Below are 20,901 nucleotides of genomic sequence, written 5' to 3'. Positions count from 1 at the left end.
GAGTATTTAAAGCATTTAGTGAGCCCTCGGGAGAGGAAGAGCTTTCCATTCTTTGAATGGAAATGAACCACCTGCAGCCACCTTTGAACTTTTTGCATGAACTCAGGTAACTGGCAGAAATGCTTCAGTCCTTTCAAAAGGTGAGCCAGAGTCCAGTCTCAGCTAAAATAAGACTGTTGCAGTCTCAGCTAAAATAAGATTTCTTTTTTTCTAATAAAGACAAATATGTTCTAAATTAACATGCACTGTAATAACTATGTTCTTTTGATGAGGGAACAATCAGGAAATTGCAAATGAAGATAATAAAAGAAAATATAGTAAGTCTTATGTACCTTGCAAAACTAATGAAATTAATTTTACTGGTTTCAGTTTTAAAACACAGTGAAAGAAGAGCTGCAGTAAGAGTACACTGTACATCAGGAGAGAAAGTGGTGGTAAATATGAGCTGCAGAAACTTTAATGCTCTGGTCCCAGGAATGAGGCTGCATGTGGCAAAGCATAGGCTTGCGGACCAGTTGCTTTTCAAATAGCTGTTTGTGCTTTGTACAGCCATGATAGGTAGCTACATCTGGTGGCACACAAGGAATAGGTGGGAGGCTGTGCCACTAGAGTGGGCCAAGCAAGGTCAGCTGGAAGCTCTTCGTGAGTAGAACAGCAGCCCAGGTAAAGGATGAGTGATGGCAGAAGGAGGAACTGAACGCTGTACTGTGGCTGGGGGACTGGCAGGCAGACTGGGGTGGTGAGATGGAGGATAGCTTGGTCCAGGAACTGTAAGAAGTCAAAATTCCCTGGGGTCCCACCAGAGAAAATGACCAACTAAAAAAATTCCTGAACATGTGCAGCTCTTGCTGCTGCTACTTTGGTTGGGAAGCCAGTGCTTGCCACTGTGTGCACAGTTACTTTGTACGGGTGTGAATTGGAGAAATGGAGGGGCTCTAGTTGGAGGTGATAATTTTAGAGATTTTTCTCTACTCGCTCCCATTTCCAGTTGGTGTGTGCACAGGATGATGGTGGGGTGCAGGGCAGTGGACCCATGAGAAAGGGCACTGCAGGTACCCTGGGGCACCCACAGCCCATGCAGCCTGGGTGCATCCTGCAGGCTCCCAGGGAGGCCAAGGGAAGCCTGCAAGGATGCAGCACGATGCACTCTCAGCATCCAGTAATACCAGTAGTGAGGAAGTTTTCTGAGTCAGAGGATTATGTGTAATCCCAGTTTGGGACAAAGGGCTGCTGTGGGCACTCTGGGACAAAGCCACACAGCTTTCATAGCATGGGAACTGGTGAGCTGGATCAGACCTCTGCTCAGCCTGATCTTGGTCTTGCTTGGCATCAGAGACCTTTGCTTCAGGGGGAGAAGCAAGAAGCTTACTGCAGGTAAGGATAAACCGGGCAGCTTGAGACTGAGCTAATGGTCACCTGCAAGGAAATCAGGGGCTCAGTCATTGGAGGGTCTTGTTTCTTCTACTGAAACCTAGCTGTTCTTGTGAGCTGATATCAGTGCCTCATCCTCTTTTGGAACCTGCTTCAATCTTAACCTCTGGTGTTTGGCACAAAGTTCCAGTGGATTACCTGGCATTTTATGTTTAGTTTTAAATTGCTGGCCCTTCACCCCTCTGACTGTTGTCTCATTTCAGAGCACAAGAAGGAGAAGAAGCCTAGACGGTTTTGGCCTAGCATCTGTAGGCTCCTCACTGCTTTATAACATCTTTTGCTTTTCATTGCTGTCTTTTCAAAGCTTCCTTAATCTTTTTGTTCCCTTTTCATGTAGCATTTCCCCCTGGTTTACGTCATTATTGTTGCGCACTCTGACCTTCATCCTCTCCATCCCTCATTGTAAATATTTTTCTTTATAGTAATTTTAGGATTACTAAGCACAGTTTCACTGAGTGTATGATTGGATTTTTATAATGCAGCATATTAATGAATGTGCATTACTGATGCCTCTAGAAACTGTAGTCTTGAACAAAGACCTCTTTGTGCTAGCAAATTTATAAATGCACGATGGAAATAGCCTGTGCCTGGGAGACCTAATAAGTATGAAATGAACTGGTTGCAGGCAGGGGGCTGCAGCAAGCAAGGGGATGGGGTCACTCACATAGCAAGGAGGTCATCAAGCCGCATCTACCTCTATAGCTGCCTGATTTTGCAACAGAGGGGTAACAAGAAATGGGTGGTGAATGAGCAGATATGAGTTACGAAAACTTCTGGCTTAAGAGACATGAACAAAGGAGTGGGCCCAGGTCTGTACTTGTCCCACATAGCAGAAAGTATGGAAACAATCTAGATGAGATTGTTCCTTTGTGTGTCATACCACTGTCCACTCTCAAAGCCAGACAAATGCAACTCCTTTTATCAGACATAGTAATATTCAAGTTCTAATTTATGAAATTAATATGCTTTGTAAATAGATGAAAGATGGTGATCTACTGAATAACGTTGCACTTGTCTGTTGTGTTAACTCGTGCTCAAGAAAGAAGTTTTTCAAACTTTTTTGGTTTGCTTCCTCAGATTCATTCATCATATCTGTCTACGAGAAGAAATGTCTTTTGTTTGAATTACAAGTGTGCATATCTTAGCTGCTGGTCTAAGCAGGATATTTTTGTTATGTTGTGAGCAGTGGGTGTAAAGAGGTTTCTGCTTCAAGATAAGTGTGAGTATGTGTGTCACTAACTCATTAGCAATTGGTATCTTCTCAGTTCTTATTATGGTGATCTAAAGACCACAGTTAACTTATGAATCAGTGTTGTATTGGATAGCTGATTTTTCGCCTGTCCTCCAAGAGAAGTCTGCAGATGTGAATAGTGTGAGATTTAAATAAAATGTCTAGAAATGTCAAAAGTGAGATGCACACCCTGTGCAGGGTGGGAACGAGCTGAGAATGAAATTGTGCTGAGTGGCAGAATGGAAACCTGGCATCATCGCTCCCCAAGGAAACCTTCCCAGGCCACTGCGTTGGTGTGAGCCCAGCTGATCCTCTGGTGCCTGGAATTTTTTTCTGTCTAGAACTGACATGAGCAGGTAAGATTGGGATTCAAATGCTTGCAGTACTGCATCTGTCTTTCAAGAAAAGGCCAGCGATGCTGCCTGTCCCATAAGCTTTTCATTAGCTGACTCACTCAGCACTGGGAATAAACAGGGAAGTGAATCAAACTAGGCCTGTCTTGGACTTTTCCCCTGAATCCTATTTTTAGCTACACAAATGCAAATCAGAAGTACTTTGCTGAAACTGGTGAGGTACTTTATAATTTATTTGTCAAACTGGTGCGAAATTTCTGAAGCACATGGTTCCAAAAGAATAAGATCTGTTGCTGCAAAATGTCTCCCTCTGGACAATGAAGGCTATTCAGCTGTGCCTGAGGATGCAATGAGCTGCAGGGACTGGGAACGTCAGTGTGAATGGTGTGTGCTTTCCATGAAATGTGAAGGCAGAAAATATTTAGTATCATTAAAAGAACAAAATTGACATATTAAATAATCAGCTTAGTAAAATCCATTTTACAAAGGGTCTGCTTTTGGAAATTAGGTGTTAGCATTTGGTAATAAAAGGCTAAATATGGGAAAATGGTGAAACATTGCTGTGAATGTCATGAAAGAAAAACAAGCAGTGTCTGTCAAGTCAGCTACAGGCTATAGGTCAGCACTGACACTGAAATAAACAGACTGATATCCTCAGGTTTTTACTCCTGTCCATGCTCTACTCCATTCTGTGTGCTCACACAAGCAGCAAACTGAATTGAGGAGCTCATTAAAATAAAATATAACTTTTTTTCCCTGGGAGGCTTGTTTGGTTTTAGCTCTCTCCTAAAGCTCTGAATGAAACTCGTACACATGGTCCATAGTGCTGTGTATTTTGGGAATGCTCTTGGCTTTGTACTTTCATATATGGGTGTATATAGTTTTTCTTAGATGTTTGGCAGATGCCTGGCACTTGCAAACAGTGCTTGCTCCCAGTGTCTTGTGCCGTGCTTGCCTCCCTAGCTGCAGTTTGGAAGCTTTCTTTGAATATCCGATAGCTTCTCCTCTGTTAGCAAAACGTGGGTTGCTCTGGAAAGCAAATTATGCCATGAAATAATACTTCATAGCAATCCTCAGTACTAAGCCTTTTACAAGCTGTCAATATTTAGGATTTGTCTGTACGTAGAGGCTTAGTTTTATCTGTGAGTGAGGCCAGAGATAAAGATAATCTGCAAGCAGAAGAAAACGAGTGGGCTGGTTCATGTGCTCAGAAAGCTCCATGGTGTCCGTCCCTGCTCCTGCTTGCAGCATGGCACCAGGTAAGGGATGAGGTTTTCTCTCTGTCCAAGGCGGTTGTAAAGATATTTTGAGATGTGAGGTGACTGAAAAAAGAGGCAAAGCACAGGTTAGTGTAGCACAGAGTGTAGCAATCACCTGCTCAGGATCTAAATCGGTTATGGTATTAGCTCTCTGCCTATGCCCATGTAATTTTAACATGTGGAATAACTCCTTTTTGGGCTATTGACACATCCGGAATTTTTGTGGTACAAAGTTTGGATTAGGAATGGAGAAAAGACATCTTTCTGTGTGTAATTCCTTCTCTGCAACTGCTTTTGTGGCTGGCTTTCTGGTGCTTGAGCTCTTCCATTTCGAGGTGTAACCTGGCACAAGTAGCCCTCCTATTTAGGCTTGCAACTGGAGGATTACCTGGGTTGAAGAGATGTGTGTAGGAATTATACGGTCCTGAATTTTGCTCTGTGCAGAAACTCAGTTTTTCCATCTTCAACCCCTGCTTCCTGCAGGCTGTGGACTTGAGGCTTGTTATAGCAATATGAGGGCCATGAGCCTTAATGGTCTTTAGGGTGGGATAATGCAGCGAGGAGTGTAGCAGCAGCATCAGTTGTGCTTCTTTCTAAATTAGAATAAGACTATGAAACAGAAATTCTCTGTGAACAACCTGCCCTCTGAATTTAACTGTTTGAGGGCTAACACCTCTCCCCTAAGAGATCTATTTCCATACCTTTGGTTGAGCTTTTCTGGCTTTTTAAGGTCAGTCATTATTTGCTGAAGCATCTCTTCACTTTATCATGTCCTATCAGTTGTGTTGTATCATCTTATTCGGGTGCATTTCTGATGGTTATTATACCCAGCTGATGCCCTTTCATTTATCAGTCTGCCTCTGGATCTTTCAACCTTTCACTGCTTGGTGAAGTGCTGATAACTTCACACAGCCTGTACTGTCCTCTCTTTGCTGCATCTGTAATGTTATTTTTTCTGCCTTTTATAATATCCATGCCAGTGGCCTTTTGCTAGAACAGTGGTACTGACACCTGGTGAAACAGGAGAAAATAATTACCCTTCTCTGAAACAATAATAATGCCTGGTTTATATTTCTGAATGTAAAATACACTTATAGACAAACATTAGCACTATCTCTACTTATAATTGATGGCTACACTAATTACGGCTGTTTTTCATGTGATAGGAGAGATTGTCTGCTTGTGTAATATAGTTCTGGTGACAGCGGGAGTTACTGGTCTGTAGGGCAAAGCCCAAACAGGATTAAGCCACACAGGGTGAAAAGTTTCCTGAGGATCTGTCAAGGGGAGCAAATGTGGAGGTGGGAGGGGTGGGTAAGACTGGAAAGATGCATAAAAAGTTTCTCAGAAATCATCACTTGCAGGGATGACACCTGCATATATCCTGTCTCTCTTTTTGGTCTGTCACTGAGGTCTGGGCTTAAGAAAGGGCGTGTTGTAGTAAAGGGCTGTGCTACAGCTGGAGGGCTGCATCTGTAAAACTCAGGGTAGAGAGAAATTCACCCTTAGAAGGGTAAAGACATGGCTGTGTGCGCTGCACCTTGGGGAAAGGCTGTCAGTTTTGAGGTAACTTGTATTAAAGTATCTGCCAGAAAAAAAGCTGAAGCAAAACTAGAAAACTGTCCAACCTGTTTGAATGCAGCCCTATAGAAAAAACAAAACAAGTGTACTGTTGTTAACAAGCGCTTTTGTGAGGGGGAGGGTCAATTAACAGCAGAACATCTGTACAAAGACCACAGACAGACCTAACAGTGGTGCTTCCTATGTTTTACAGAGGACAGCTGAGGCATCCAAATGTTTACAGAGGTCTGGAGATATGTAACTGACTTGGCACAGTGGAGATAAAAATAGGACAAAGTCTATCTACTGAAGATTAATTAATTTTCATTGTCATAAATCTGCTTTATTAAAAAATGTCTGAAATTTTGTTCATCATAAAGATATGTGTTATGAGACATGCCAATGCTACATCAAGGATGCAACCTCTGCATTGACAGTTTTGACAGGTGACAAGTGGCTTCCTACACTGATCTTCTGTCTGATCAGTTTGTGTTGAAATGGGTGAAGCAGCACTGAGTGAGCTCAGTTAATAAAAGGAAACGATTGAAGCTGAGCAGGCTTATTTTTGCTGGAACAGCTCAAATGGATGGAGAGGAATATAATCTCTGGTGGGAGGCATGGTGACAAGCTGTTGAGGCAGTGCTGGGGCACAGATTCAGGTGGGAGAGGACGTCCTTGTATTATTAGAGAAATTGGATTATTGGGTACCATTTCTGTGTCCACCCTGCTAATAGCAGTCCTGTTTGCAGTGTTCCTGCTGCTGTGAAGACTACTGTTTATTACAATGATGTTAGTGGATCCTGGATGCAATTCTGCAGCTTGTTAGAACAGGGGTTGGTGTCTTGGTGTTGTATTGCGGGTTTAAGCAGAAGCTCCTTATAAGCCACGTACCCTTCTGACATTTGTTTCAATGCTTTTCTAATGCTCCTTGAGAGCAGTCACTTTAATTTTACATGACATGTTGTAATTGGAGTATAAATATCTATATCAGTCCATGTGGTTGCAGGAAAAATTGAGCTGTAGAACCTGTGAGGGAATACAACTCCATAGGGACTAAGAGTAAATATTTCTTGAAGTCGATAGTTATTTGACTGCTCTGATTGAAGACTCTCTTCTCATGAGTTTCAATAGTTATGCCAAAAAATCACAAATCAGCATGGTTGTGATCTTCGAGTGTCTTCTCTGGCCTGTTGGATAAGAAACAAGAAGAAGATGCTAAGCATTAGTATTTATAGCTGTTATGTTAACTTGCTGTGTTCTTATGGCAAATTCAGCACTGCTGTGGGATCCTTTTCACACAGTGCTGGAATATCTGCTATGTAGCACCGTAGTTTTTATTTTTCCCAATGACCTGTTTTTTGCTTGTCTGCATTTACTACCTAAAATATTCTTTAGCTAGTTTAATTCTGGCTGAGTATTCTTGCTGCTTTCTGGCTGTTCTTTCCTCTGAATAATGTAATGCTGAAATTAAAATTCCTCATTTCTGCTACCTTGGGGGGGTGTTGTTCTGAGGTACTGTCATGAAAGTAGTAATAGTGGAAGAAACTGTGCCTTTTTATTAGGTCTGTATTGGCATTCTGAATCAATTCTAGCAAGAGAAATGACCCAGCATGTCAAGGATGATATGCCCCTCTTTTGCTGGCTTGTGGAAGAGGGTAAGAGCCTGCTAATGCTGCTGGGTGACAGTTATTCTCTCTGTGCAAGGGAACCTGCTTTTATTTCTATGTTGAATGAGAATACATTGCTGAATGGGGAGGGTGGGTTGAGGGGCAGTTGAGGGTGGATGGGGTAGGACAATTCTAGTTAAACCCGATGTTTTAAGCTTGGGGCAGGCAATAAGGTATGGCCAGTGTTTTCATAGCTGCCACCAAAACAGAAGATCTAGGTTTCCTTCTTTGATTTCAGCTGGACTTTGTATGGCTGTCTGAAAGTGTATTGTGTTTGAACTGGATGACCTATGACCACAAAATTTTATAATGCAGCTCTGTATGGTTGGCTGAACTTTACATAGTTATGGTTGGCTTAATTTTATGTAGTAAATGTTTCAACAGTGTCTGAGAGGTTAGTATAGGGCGCAGCCTGCTGTAGAAGCCATCTCCAGGGTGAAATGAAATGTTTGTCCAGTTACTGATGTTTCTATCATGTTGTTTTGGAATACCAGCACTTACACTTTGGCTTATAGTACTACATAAGTCACAAAGAGAAAGCAATAGAGAAGCACGTAGGGAGCTGTGGTAGGAAACGAAGCCATTTGCAGAGAATCAAATACTTTAGTAATTCATTAGGTGATTCATCCTGTGATGGTTCTTTGGATGTGTAATAAGAATTAATATTTCTCCTTATGCAGAGGAGGGAAAATTTAATTCAGAGTTTCTAGCAAAGCATAAGAAGTGACTTTGAAGCCTTGTCAAATGTTCCATGATTTAGGGATCCAGCACATGGGGGTAGTTTATCAGTCTTGGCCAGCTGAGGGACTGCCTTGAATGAAGTCATCTTGATCAGCACTCGACTCTACTGGTAGAAAGATGTGAGCAAAGCCAAATATGTGCCTGCTTCTAGTTTCCTCTTTGATGCTGGCTTCAGTAAGATGCTCAAAAAATACAAAATACAGTAGTCTCGTTTGTATTAAAGCATTAAAACAGTCAAAGGATGCAGGTCGACTTCAGATGGTGACCTCTTCAGATGCTGACAAAAGATGTTGCATTTCTTTACTAGAACAATTGGATCAGAGCTCTCTGTTTCTGCTCAAAAAGCAGAAACTGTTATGTGCACAAGAGAAAATCTTTCCAGTTCATTAACAAAGAAAGAAGGGACCCCTTGATCAGACTTAGATCACTCCAGCTAATATTGACTCTCTCAGTGGTACAGATTGGGGTATGCTGTCCTTCTATCCCTCTTGTATCAGATCTGTACATTCCTCCTCTGCCTGAACCTTTGTTTCTAATCCATCTCACTTTCAGGAGGTCCCATTAGAATCCTCACCATCATTTCAGGCACTTTTCTGACTATACTTCTTAACCTGTCACTCTCCGCCATGTACACGGGGCTTCACTTCTTGAGGGTATCAGTGCTTGTTGTCTTGATTTCCCAGTTTGAGACTTAAAGGTTTGCGGTTTTTTGAAAAAAGTGTTAGTGAAGTAATTGTGTGCTTGAACAATCATTTGAAAATATAAGTTGTCCTCAGTCAGTATCTGTGTGCGTGCTTTTTGTAACATATTTGCTAAGCAACTTTAAATAACGTAGCTTCAACAGTCTCAGGATTTTACACACAGTGATACTGAGTGAGTTTGGTCAGTGGCTCTGTAGTTTTATAAATTGTTTTTCTTTTTCCTTTTTTGGGGGGGTTGTTTTTGTTAATTTTTGTTTGTTTGGGTGTGGTGGTGGTGGTGTTGTGTTGTGGGGTGTTGTTTTTTTTTGGAGGGGCTGTCCATTTTCGTGGTTCATCCTTAACTTTTATTCCTAGAAAGCTTTATTCACATCTGCAGCTTCTTTAGCTGTTTCTGCTCTCTGTCTCCTCTCCAAGTGATGTCTGACACCACAGGGCTTCCCCTGTTGATGCAGCAAATGCAGTGTTCCTCTGTCCTTACAGCAGCTCTGCCTTGTTACTGCCTGCCCTAAAGGTGCAGGCCTGCAGCCTTGAACATATGTTGGTCCTTTCTGTCCTGAACCAGTATGAAGAGGCAGTCCCTGAATCCTCCTACTTCTTCAGAGAAGCCATGATTTCTGTTCATCTTCTGGCAGGATTTACACTCCTTGCAGCCTGACTTCCTAGCTATTACCCCACTCTTCATCTCTTCTGCCTCAGCCATTCCTCCTTGATGCCCTTTTCTGCCTCTGTCTTCACCTCTCCTGCCTCCTGTCCTTCACCTCTTACAAATCCTCAAGGAAGGCAGTGTGTGAGCTCCTCAAATACGAGCGCCTTGATTTTTATTTATTTTTGGCCAAATGATCACTCCTCATGCTCTTTTACTTCCACCTTCTGCATTTCTACTCATCTGTCCACACCAGGCCCAGGCTCGGAGCATGTATCAGAGGCATCCCAATCCTATCTCAGCCTCCTTGCCTGAATCCCACCATACCTGTTGCACTTCTCTCCCCTCAAAACTGGGGTTGCTCAGACAGAGAGTTGTGGTGTTGTCCTGTGATATAATTCATTATGCCTTTGCACTCACATCTTCTATGGACAGATGCTCTCTCTCTCTGGTGTATGATGGTATACGATGCATTGATCTCACCATAAGGCACTGGTGGATGTTGCTTTCAGGTTTGGCTAAACCTGTTCATTTTGGGCAGTGTTCACTGGAAATTGTGTGGTCTCGGCTGGCTTCCCTACTAGTGGTAAAAAGTCAGCACCCTGTTTGAACGGCACAGTGTGGTGGCGGGTTATGACTGTTGGGATCTGCTCTTCGAGCTGTTCTGAGCATACTTTATCTTTCTAAAACCATCCAGTCTTGTGTCCTGTCCTAATGAGATTTGAGGAAAAAAAAAAAAGAGGTTTTATAACAAAGATTTTTAGGCATTAAACATGTTAATACTTGAAACATTTTGTACCTGTTCAGTTTTTTGAGCTTAGGGAAATTTTCTGAAGATGTCAGCTGTTTGCACAACAAACTTATGATTCTAACAATTTCTTACCAAGGAGGGAATAGATCTAATATTTACTGTCTGTGATTGTAACTCCGAGTGTGACTTGCATTAGATTTTGTTGCAATTTGGCAAGTTTTGTGCTGATTCATTTCAGATACAAGAGGGCTGAAAGCTATACATGCCAACCTGAGTGTGCAGGATGTGAGTCATTGCCTGATGGTCATTGCCTGGTCTGGCTAAGAAGAATATTTTCTACGAACTGTCTGTGCATCTTTGAAAATTACCCTTTTACATATTCATGAAAATTTACCTAAATTCATTGCAGCTTTGCACTGAAAGTGAATTGCATCCTAGGAAGTGCCATATGGCCTGTGCTTTTATACTTAAACAATTACTGCATCAGAAATATAAAGCCCCAAAACCTGCTCTCAAACCTTTGGAACCTTTTCATTTAACTGCTGCTCTGGACGTGTAAGAGCTGCATGCAATCCCCTGCAGGCTTCTTGAAGTCTCTGTTCAGGAGCACATGAGCATGTGGTCCTCAGCTGCTCTCTTTTTTGGATCTTTAACCCATTTCTGATGACCCTTCTTGAACACTGGTCTGGCTGTAAGGAGCAGAGTGGTCAGCTTGATTTTTGTGGAGAGCCAAAAGTGGGGGTTGTGTGAGGTTTAACTATGGTCCAGTTCTGGGGATGACCCACTCTGTGACACTGGAGCCACTTATTGCCCTGGAAACAACATCTAAATCTATCCCCTCTGCTTGCTCCACACAGTCCCGCTGTGCTGCCAGGCAAAGATCAGTTTTAGCATGCCCGAGCCATGGCCAAGAGCCTCTCAAGCCTCTTCTGGCTGCTTTGAATAGGCTGCACACAGAGCTTTTCAGAGGCACAGCTATATTGGCCATCAGAGAATATTCTGCCTCAGGGATGGAGTTGAAGTCTCCGCCTGATAGGCATGCAGCAATATTTTCTGACAGCAAGACTATAAACTATATCAAAGACTTGGCTGGAAAGTCACCATGATAGATGCTGCCGTATATTTAAATGTGCTTTAATTTAATTTAGACCTTGTGGGGAAACAAACATCATTATCCCTAAAGAGACACTAGACTATGAAACTAGTTTCCCTGAATGGATTTAAGGGAGCTAATTTTTGTTGAACCTCTGGCCTTTTAGATGACTAGCAGCAGTTAACCATGATGCACAGGCTTTTAGCGAATACTGTTTTCACAGGAAGCGTGGAGCTGATGCAAACTGGCAGCATCAGGCCCTAAAATAACATTCCTGTTCTCTGGTAAAGAAGTGAACATTTTGTAATTGCAGATTGACATGAGATAGTGCACTTTTTTTTTGCTTCTTTCTTTCTTTCTTTCTTTCTTTTTTTTTTTTTTTTGACATTAGGGGAAAAAATAAAATCATATAGCTCTGTGTTGAGAGGATTAATTAGTTACTGGATGGAAGCCATTAGTGTAAAATGCTAAATATTGCTCTTCTAGAGATTATATCAGCTAGAACTGGCCAAGTATTGGAGTGTATGTTTGCCTCTTTTCCCATGGACTAATTCATTAGAGTCTCCTACAGAGAAATGTACATAGATGGAGAAAAAAGAGCTTTGGCTAAAATTTAGCTTTATGGAAATCTTTTTTCCAGCTGGATCTGTTCTCAGTTCTTCCTTCCACTCAGAGTTGTTTCTTCCCTTTCACAACCGATACTGCTAAATTGTTCAGTAAAAGCACCAATGTTCTGTCACAGAAGAGAATGAAAGAAAGGATGTTTCTGCCTCTCCCTGCTTATCTCTGCTGTTGCAAGCTAAATAGCTGCCTCCTTGCAGGCACGCAGGGAGTTGAGGAGAAGCAGGAAGGGGAACCACCACTCTGCATTCCCACTATGCCCGCTGAGCATGGGGGTAGGTGATGCATAGCTGCAAGCAAGGTGTCCTAGTTTCTGCTTCCTCCTGTACTGGCTCAGGATGGCTTGTGGTCACCTCTTGCGTGACTCTCCCAGCAGTCAGCGTTCTCTGAAGCTCTTTCCTCACCTCAGGTAGCTGTTTTTTCCCCTTGAGTTTTGGTAAATAACTAGATCCCTTTCTCTCTGCTCCCCAGCAGCCCGCTAGGTTGGGATGGAGTCCTTCCATCCACTTTGAACTGCAGCTTAAAAGATCTTTTAAAGGACATAAGGAAAATTTATGAGTCATTTTTAGATTCTAAAAATTTGCCACAAAGCCATCCTTGGTGAGACTGGATGTGACAGTTGTAGCACTCCACAGAGGATGTATGGGATTGAAGTGTTGTCCTGGTGTGAGCACTGGGACACAGTGGTCTCTGCCATGGGGAGAGCTGCTGCTGTTGTCTCGCAGTAGTGGCTCTCCATGTAGTGCCACTGCAGTGGGAACGTGTGCCACTCCAAGTGGTGCAAGGGCCATACCTGTGGGACAGGCTGTGCTTATTTAATAGGATCACAGGCACCAATTTTTGCTCTCTGCTGCATCTTAGGCTCACCTTTCCACCATTTCCTTTCATGCTCCTCTTCCTACCACCCTCCTCTAGCCTGCAGACCAAGGCAGGGCAAGATCTGTGGTCCCCTCTTCCATGACCTGACTTCAAATCATGGTAAAGGTTTACTGCAGGTTTTTCTGTATATATTTGTCTGAACAGCTTTCTGCCTCTGCGATTCCGGAGCTCAGCTCACCTTTCCCACTTGGGAATGGGAACCACAGTTTGGAAAAGTTTTTCCCTCTGTTTCCATTATGCTTCAGGCTGACTGGAGATAGTGCCCACTGCTGGGTGAGCTTTAGGGTGTGAGGACTTTGCACCCGTGCCAGCTGCCTGTGGTGGTGCAAAGGAGTCTGTGCCCAGCAGTTGTCTTCTGTTTGCTGGTGCTCCTTTGACCAAGGAGGCTGAGTGCCTTGGCTTCATGGCCTGGAGCTGTACTCTTGCTGGGATGCCTCCATGTCCCATTGTGCCTCTGACAGATGGTGGCAGCAGCGCTCTGTTCTCCTTTCTGATGACATCTTTTTTAAGTTTGGTTCACCAGTTCTGGCACTCTGAAGCTGAAATAACTTGGTAACGGGCTATGATGGGAAAGGGTTGTGCGGTATCTTCCAGTGGCATTTGCACAAGCTTGAAGTGAGCTCTCCTGAAGAGACTGCCAGGGGTGCAATTCCTTATGCTCAAAGGTGCCTGCAGCTCCTCTTCCTACTGTCTTGTTGATGTAGACAATTGTGCCATTCTTTCATGTATGTCAGCTCAGCATAAGGTTTTAGTCTTAAAAATATCAGTAATAGGCCATGGTTGGCCTTTCCTCTGATGCAAGCCAAAGCAGGACTCGGCTCTGAAGACGGGGTGATGTGGAGCTGTATGCTGACAGTCGTAGGTGAAGCAAACCCTTCTATAATATGGCCTCTGCTTCTGGTAATGAATGAGTCTGGAAGATTTCACTTTTGTCAGCTAATTGATTATCCTGAGAGCTGCAAGAATACCAGCTTCATTTTACAAATCAGTACTAAAGAATTTTGACCCTGAGAAGGGGGCAAGAAACAAAAGACCTCATTTCCCTATTTGTTTGCCTCCCTAGCCACGCAGGCATATAAGAGACTCTCTTGCAGGAAGAATGCTAAAAGATTATTGTTTCAGTTTTTAAAAAAAATCAAACTTTCCTTTCCTGCTTTTATCAGACTACATCTTTTCTTATGTGGGATGCTTAAACTACCACCTAAAATTACAAATGCAGCTTGTGTCTGAATTTTCTCAAGTACCAACAACAGCCTAGTCTACAGCAGGTCAGTTTTCAGCTTGTTACAAATGGTGTTCGGGTATAAATGCCTGAGTAAGGGAAAACACCTGGGCAGGTGCTTGGGCAGGTAACTTATATTGGCTGTGACTGGGGTTTGCTCAAACCAGCTGCAGGTGTGCTGGAAATGCCACCAGTGTGTGAGAGAGGAGCAGAGGCAACACTGAAAAGCTCACCAGGAGATTGCTTGCATTTGGGATGCTTTGGACACAAGGAATTGTTAACAACAGGTGATGCAGGAAGCAGACACTTGCAGTAACAAACCCAGCTTTTAAGATGATGGATCAATAAGCAGGTATTTAGGGGTTTTTACATATTTCTTCCCCAACTTTGTGTATTCACATGAGTAGCAGTAGGAAAGCTGACTTCTGCAGAATCCTGTACCAGATCCATATGATCCATAGCGTAACTATTTTTAGTTTTGTATATTATTTTCTTGTGTGTGTCCATCTCTTTCTTGAATATCTCTTAGGATTTACTGATTATGTCTGGGAAAGGGAGAAGTTTTGGATATTAAATGTGGGTTAGTAATGAGAACTGAAGTTTCTGTTGCTGTTCCAGCAGTAGACAGATATCCCATGAACAGTTCTGGAAGACCTCTATGCTGGGTGAGTCCAGGCCTGCACTTGGGTCCTGTGTAAATGGTTTTCTGCTGCAAAACCATCTTTTTGTTTGTGTGACTGTTACTTTTTGAGACTGTGTGCCCTAGATAAGCTAAATCTATGTAGCAAAGTGAATTCAGAAAGCTTAGTGCTTATTGTGTTGGAATAGTACTAAGATTAGAAAAGCCACTTTTTGGATGGGCTTGACAGGAATAGGCAGTTAATATTTGCATGTAATTTAAAACTTCAGTCCCCTCTTAGGTGAGGGATTTACATAAGTATTAATGCGACACCACAGCAGTGGAGCAGCAAAATACCCAAAAGTGAGTTGGAATCTCTGCACCAACCCCTAGGCAAGATGCTTTGGTGGCACAAGGCGCTGGTCCTGTGGGCACCACAGAACGTGCCTGCAGAAATCAGCTGTTGTCCCTGACCTGCCATGAGGGTAAGCAGGTAGATGGATATACAGCAATGGGCCTTCCTTGCCCCGGCCTTCTGCGTTTGCAGATCCCACAGCATCACAGGAACCTCTTTAATCAGCTATTTTGTACCCTAATCAACTTTTCCTTGCTGCTTGGAGAGCAGCAGCTGAGGGGGTTACTTATAGAACCATAGAATGGTTTGGGTTGGAAGGGACCTCAAAGATCATCTAGTTCCAACCCCCCTGCCACAGGCAGGGACACCCTCCACTAGACCACATTGCCCAAAGCCCCGTTCAACCTGGCCTTAAACACTTCCAGGGATGGGGCATCCACAACCACTTTAGGCAACCTGTTCCAGTACCTCACCACCCTCACAGTAAAGAATTCCTTTCTAACATCTAATCTAAATTGATCCTCGTTCAGCTTAAACCCATTACCCCTTGTCCTGTCACTACACTCCCTGATAAACAGTCCCTCACCATCTTTCCTGTAGGCCCCTTCAGGTACTGGAAGACCGCAATTAGATCTCCCTGGAGCCGCCTTTTCTCCAGGCTGAACAATCCCAACTCTCTGAGCCTGTCCTCACAGGAGAGGTGCTCCATCCCTCCAGTCAGCTTTGTGGCCCTCCTCTGGACTTTCTCCAACAGCTCCATGTCTCTCTTGTACTGGGGCCCCCAGAGCTGGATGCAGTACTCCAGGTGGGGTCTCAAAAGAGCAGAGTAGAGGGGCAGGATCACCTCCCTCGACCTGCTGGTCACACTTCTTTTGATGCAGCCCAGGACATGGTTGGCTTTCTCGGCTGCAAGTGCACACTGCTGGCTCATGTTGAGCTTCTCATCAATCAGTCAATACCCCCAAGTCCTTCTCCTCAGGGCTGCTTTCAATCCATTCCTTGCCCAGCCTATAGTTGTGTTTGGGATTGTGCTGACCCACATGCAGGACCTTGCACTTGGCCTTGCTGAACTTCATGTGGTTTGCACGGGCCCACCTCTCAAGCCCGTCAAGGTCCCTCTGGTTGGCATCCCTTTCCTTCAGTGTGTCGACCACACCACACAGCTTGCTGTCATCAGCAGTCTTGCTGAGGGTGCACTTGATCCCATTGTCCATGTTGCTGACAAAGATGTTAAACAGTGCTGGTCCCAGTACCAACCCCTGAGGAACACCACTCGTCACTGTTCTCCACTTGGACATTGAGCCATTGATCACAACTCTTTGAGTGCGACCATCCAGCCAATTCCTTATCCACTGAGTGGTCCATCCATCGAATCCACGTCTCTTCAATTTAGACACAAGGGTGTTGTGTGGGACAGTGTCAAATGCCTCGCACAAGTCCAGGTACTTCACTTACTACGAGTGAATCACAGCAAAATTTAGTAGCTGTCTTTATGAATTATCCCCTCACCCGCTTACCAGATTTCTGCTTGGGGTTTTTGTGGGGTTTATTGGTTTGGGGGTTTTTTCTTTTGTTTAACATTACGTTTTTAGCTTAATGTGAATGTCTGGGGAAGTCCTGGTGATTTAGTTGCATGTATAAATTGGCCCTCCTCTGAGGTATTTCAGCATTTTGTTGTGTTATTGTGCAGTGTTTAAATGAAATGTGCTCAGGTGTTTTTATGTAAAATAGACTGTTCTGTTACAAGAAACAAGAGCTCTGCAAATCAGTTTTCTTTGTAACACCTCTATTTTTTTTGCCAAGTTATGGCTGCATTTCTCATTCACCCTTAGTTTTTCCTACCTGTCAGAGCTGTGTTTAGAACTGGAGCAGATGACAGACCCCTTGCTACTCAGGTGCTTCTCATTCCATTGGCAGATGATGATTTATGTGGTTCATAACTTCCTGTATCTGCATAGCCACAGGAATGGACCTGTCTGACACGTGGTATGATCCTTCAAAGTGAGCACTTGCATTAACAAAGGGTTAGTGTGCTGCAAGAACTTCTCATATGCTTCTAACAGGAAAATGTTGCCATAACAATGTGCCAGCTGAAAAATTTCAATGACTTGATATTGGTCAGCTGGATTTTCAAAGAGCCACCAGCCTGTGGCTGATGGTTTCCAGACCTGAGGTGTAGTGCTTGAAATCAGTGTATGTAGTAGATATGGGAAAAAAACCCCAAACAAACAAAAAACACCCCAACAAACAACAACAACAAGACAAACAAAAAAAACCCCCAAACCAACACAAACAACACACTGATCATGAGTTTATTTAGCATGGATAAATACTTAAAGCAAAAAAAATTGTGAGGGTTTTTTTTCTTATTACAAAGAAATTTGAATTCCTACTGGGCTATTTTTGGGGTTTTTTTTCTTGTTTTACAGTATTAAAATTTTTATTCTCTTGCATTTATTTCATTTTTGAAGTACATTTGAAAGTCTCGCCCTTGCATTTTTGCTTCTTGAGTGTTGCTGCCCTCCCTTCCCAGATCCATTAGTGCAGTGGCATTTCTGCGTTGAGTTGAAATGCTGCCATTTCTTCCTTCTCGTCCTGCAGCAACGGGACTGCTGCCTTCCCCTCACTGTCATCACCTCCCTTCTGTCCTCTGGCACAGGCCCAGGCGACAAACCTGGCAGAGCTGTTAGCCTGGGTGCTGCTCTGTGCTCCCAGGAGGAAGATGACCTCAGGAGACAGTACAAACCAGTGGGATTTCCAGTCAACTACCTGCACAGCCTATTTCCATGGGTCTTGCTGGTAGTGGTTTTATCTGCTGCTGAAATGTTTAATTTTTAAATTGATCTGTGATTCAATATGATGAAAGATGCCTTCTGTAAGAGGTGAATTACCTCTTGCAGCAGAAAGTGCCATGCCAAGTAATATGTTGGCTGTTTCCAAGGATCATTTTTTGGTTGACCACAATCTCTCACAGAGTGAAAGGGATTAACAAAAATGAATTAATTTTTTTTTTCCAGGATTTGGGCCACATAAATAAACAGTTAATATAGCTTTTCTGAGAAGTGTGAAGTAATGCATTCACCTTCCCATGCAAGTCTCGCATGTCTGGGATGTGGAGTCACTCCTTTTACTGAACCCTGAAGTAACACGAGTGCTCTGGGAAATGTTCAAACACAACAAATGTGGTGAGATGAGTGTTGCCATTATCTACTCTGTGGGTTTTAAAAAGTGACTGTCAGAAGTGCTTGTCATCGCTGCTGACTACCTAAACTGGAAAGATAAATGTAACCTTTTAAATATATATTGGTTTCTTTTGGGTTGATGGATTTTGTTTGGTTATTGTTTATTTATTTTTTGTAAGGGAAAAATTATGATGCTAAACTAACTGGTGTTCAATGTAAGTAGCTTCAGGAAGAAACTCCACTACTTTGAATCTCGTAGTCTTGCAGTAGGACACTGCGCATTCTGCAGTGTGAAACACCTGGAAGATATCCAATTAGGACCTAGAATAATACAGCACAATAGCAAAAAGGCAGCTTCCCACAAACCTCAGTGACAGCAATTCAGATTTCCTTTTCATATCCATGGGGCTGCAAGGTAGAGGAGCAGATCTGTAGTCTGGGAAACTTTCCAGAAAAATTTATAAGCAAATGAGAGATGCAGCCCTGCCTTCTCTGAAGGGGTTCTTTGCCTGCCCCTGTTGTGCTACCAGTGCTCCCAGTTACTTGTGTGTCCCCCAGGAGATGGGCTTGCTGGAGTGCCTCACTGGGATTTTTCACTTGTCAATAAAGTAGCAGGTCTCTTGACAGACCTGCTGTCTTTAAATAGGAAAATATTTTCCCATTTGTCCAGGTGTTGAATACATTTTTATAGCCAATACTTCTATATTAGGATTTTTTTAAAATTTCAGACAAAACAGTGAAAGGTGATCTGTTACTTCTCAGTATTACAGCAGATGGGAAGAGGAAAAAAGTATGATGTTTGATCATTTAAGTTTCAGTAAACTTCAGATATTTTAATAGTTTGCACACTAAAAAATAAAGCAACATAATTGTGAAGTTTTAAACACTGTTTTTTCTACATTCATTCCCACTTAACTCATTTACAAGAAGCACAGGACACATCTGCAAAGCCTTCAGTTCTTTCGTATCAAAAGACGGCCAGTTAGTTGGGCGTTAGTCCTTCCCTTGAAGGGACTGGATGCATAAAGGTTTGGATGTCAGTGTGGGAGCTCTGAGATCCAGAGAGAACCTACTCTTTTGCGAAAACATATGTGCATGACCTTGAACAAGTATCTGAGTCGCCTGGTAGCTCATTCCCTATCTGGAAAGTGGGAATGATAAAAGTTCTCCACCACTCAGCTGGGACAAATTGCAGAACAATGTGAGCTGTTGCAGAAGATCAATACGTTCCATCAGTTTGTGTCTTTCAGTTCAGACCCTTCTATTCATAAACATTGTTTAAAAAACAAATGAACAAAACATATTTAGGGAGAAACAAACAGAAAGGCAGAGAGCAGCAAGGCAGGAGTGGGGTGTGTGGGTAACTCAGGGCTTGGTGTGTGTCACAGTTTAACCTGGCAGACAGCTGAAGCAACCACACAGCCGTTCACTCACTCCTCTCCTCTGCCAGTGGGATGGAGGAGAGAATTGAAAAGAAAAAGACATGGAGGCTGAAACCAGGACAGTGTGCCTGGATGGTTCAGCAAGAAGGAGGAAGCAGGAGATACGTCGGTTTCCTTTCCAAAGCTCTGGTGATCCCAAATCCAAGTGATACACTGTTGGGTGTGCAAACTTGTGGGTAGGTCAGGGCTGTGTCCAAAGTGCTCAGTAGCTCTTGCCCTGTCATATGCATTGTATTAGAGAGACAGGTCTCTCACTGCATGTCCCAAGCTCATTACATTTTGCATTGACTTCTGTTGTACTTTATACCCATGCTCTGTTGTAATGAGGTACTGGTGTAAACACTCAAAATCTGTACAAACAGATTTTGTAGCAATGTTGTCCTTTCTTAGTGAAAAGGCTGGAAATCATTCTTTTTGACAGCCAAACCTCTTCAGAGAGTGAATAGGAGGCATTAGTCTTAAGTAATAAGGGGCTTAAGTGAAATTTCTCAAAGCAGTAATATATTCAGATTTGAAATGTTCAAAACATTACTTTCTGACTGTAAAAAATTACTTTAGCCAATGAAAAATGTCAGGGAAATTCCACCCTGGATGTCTTGTGATTTGGGGAGAGAACTTCTCATCTTATACTGATGATGCTCTTTATTATATCCCCCACCTCCCCCACCTTTTTTTTTAGAGGGGGGGGAAGGAGAGGAAAACAAAAGAAAAAAGCTCAAATATCAAATGCAACTACTTTCAGTAACTGGGAAAACCAAAGATCTGCCTTTATTTTGGGAAGGTTAAGATCACTCTTTGTTCTACAAGTAGCAGAAAAAGTAAGCATTAGAGGATGATGTTAAAATAGTACCCTGCACCTCTCTTTAAGAATATCAAAGTCTTTTCTGCTATTCAAAAGGGAAGCAGAACAAAAACATTGTGGGCAATATTTTATAATAGAACAATGAGCCTGAATAGATAGATTTTGAAACCCTTGTTTCATAAATGTTTAAAAGAATGTTCACAAATTTAAACTTAATTTTTTTTTATCGTTGCTTTCCTTATTATGCATCAGCTTTTAAGTTCCATGATACCACTGCGAAAGAAATAAAATGTCAGATGTGAAGGATGTTATTATCAGTATGCAGTGGCACTTTTATATACTGATGATA

General features: G+C 42.8%; 1 protein-coding gene across 4 annotated transcripts in view; it reads left to right on the top strand.

Moving 5' to 3' along the window:
• The first annotated feature begins 1,208 nt into the window (after positions 1-1,208).
• The window catches only part of HTR2C (5-hydroxytryptamine receptor 2C), a 215,900-nt gene continuing 196,207 nt past the window's right edge, over positions 1,209-20,901 (top strand). For 2 of the 4 annotated variants that reach the window (XM_075763246.1, XM_075763243.1), the window contains exons 1-2: positions 1,235-1,374; positions 2,509-2,650. Coding sequence is in view for 1 of the 4 variants with exons in the window: in XM_075763239.1 (XP_075619354.1) it covers positions 1,271-1,374 (104 nt within the window). In the remaining 3 variants the exon portion in view is untranslated. Of the gene's footprint in view, positions 1,375-2,508; positions 2,651-20,901 lie in introns of all 4 variants that reach the window. The other 2 variants (XM_075763239.1, XM_075763244.1) reach the window with 2 other exon arrangements.

Source organism: Balearica regulorum, chromosome 11 (assembly GCF_011004875.1).
Source record: "Balearica regulorum gibbericeps isolate bBalReg1 chromosome 11, bBalReg1.pri, whole genome shotgun sequence".
Classification (NCBI taxonomy): Eukaryota; Metazoa; Chordata; class Aves; order Gruiformes; family Gruidae; genus Balearica; species Balearica regulorum.
Note: the sequence above shows the minus strand (reverse complement) of the source record. Positions and strands in the feature narration are given on the sequence as shown.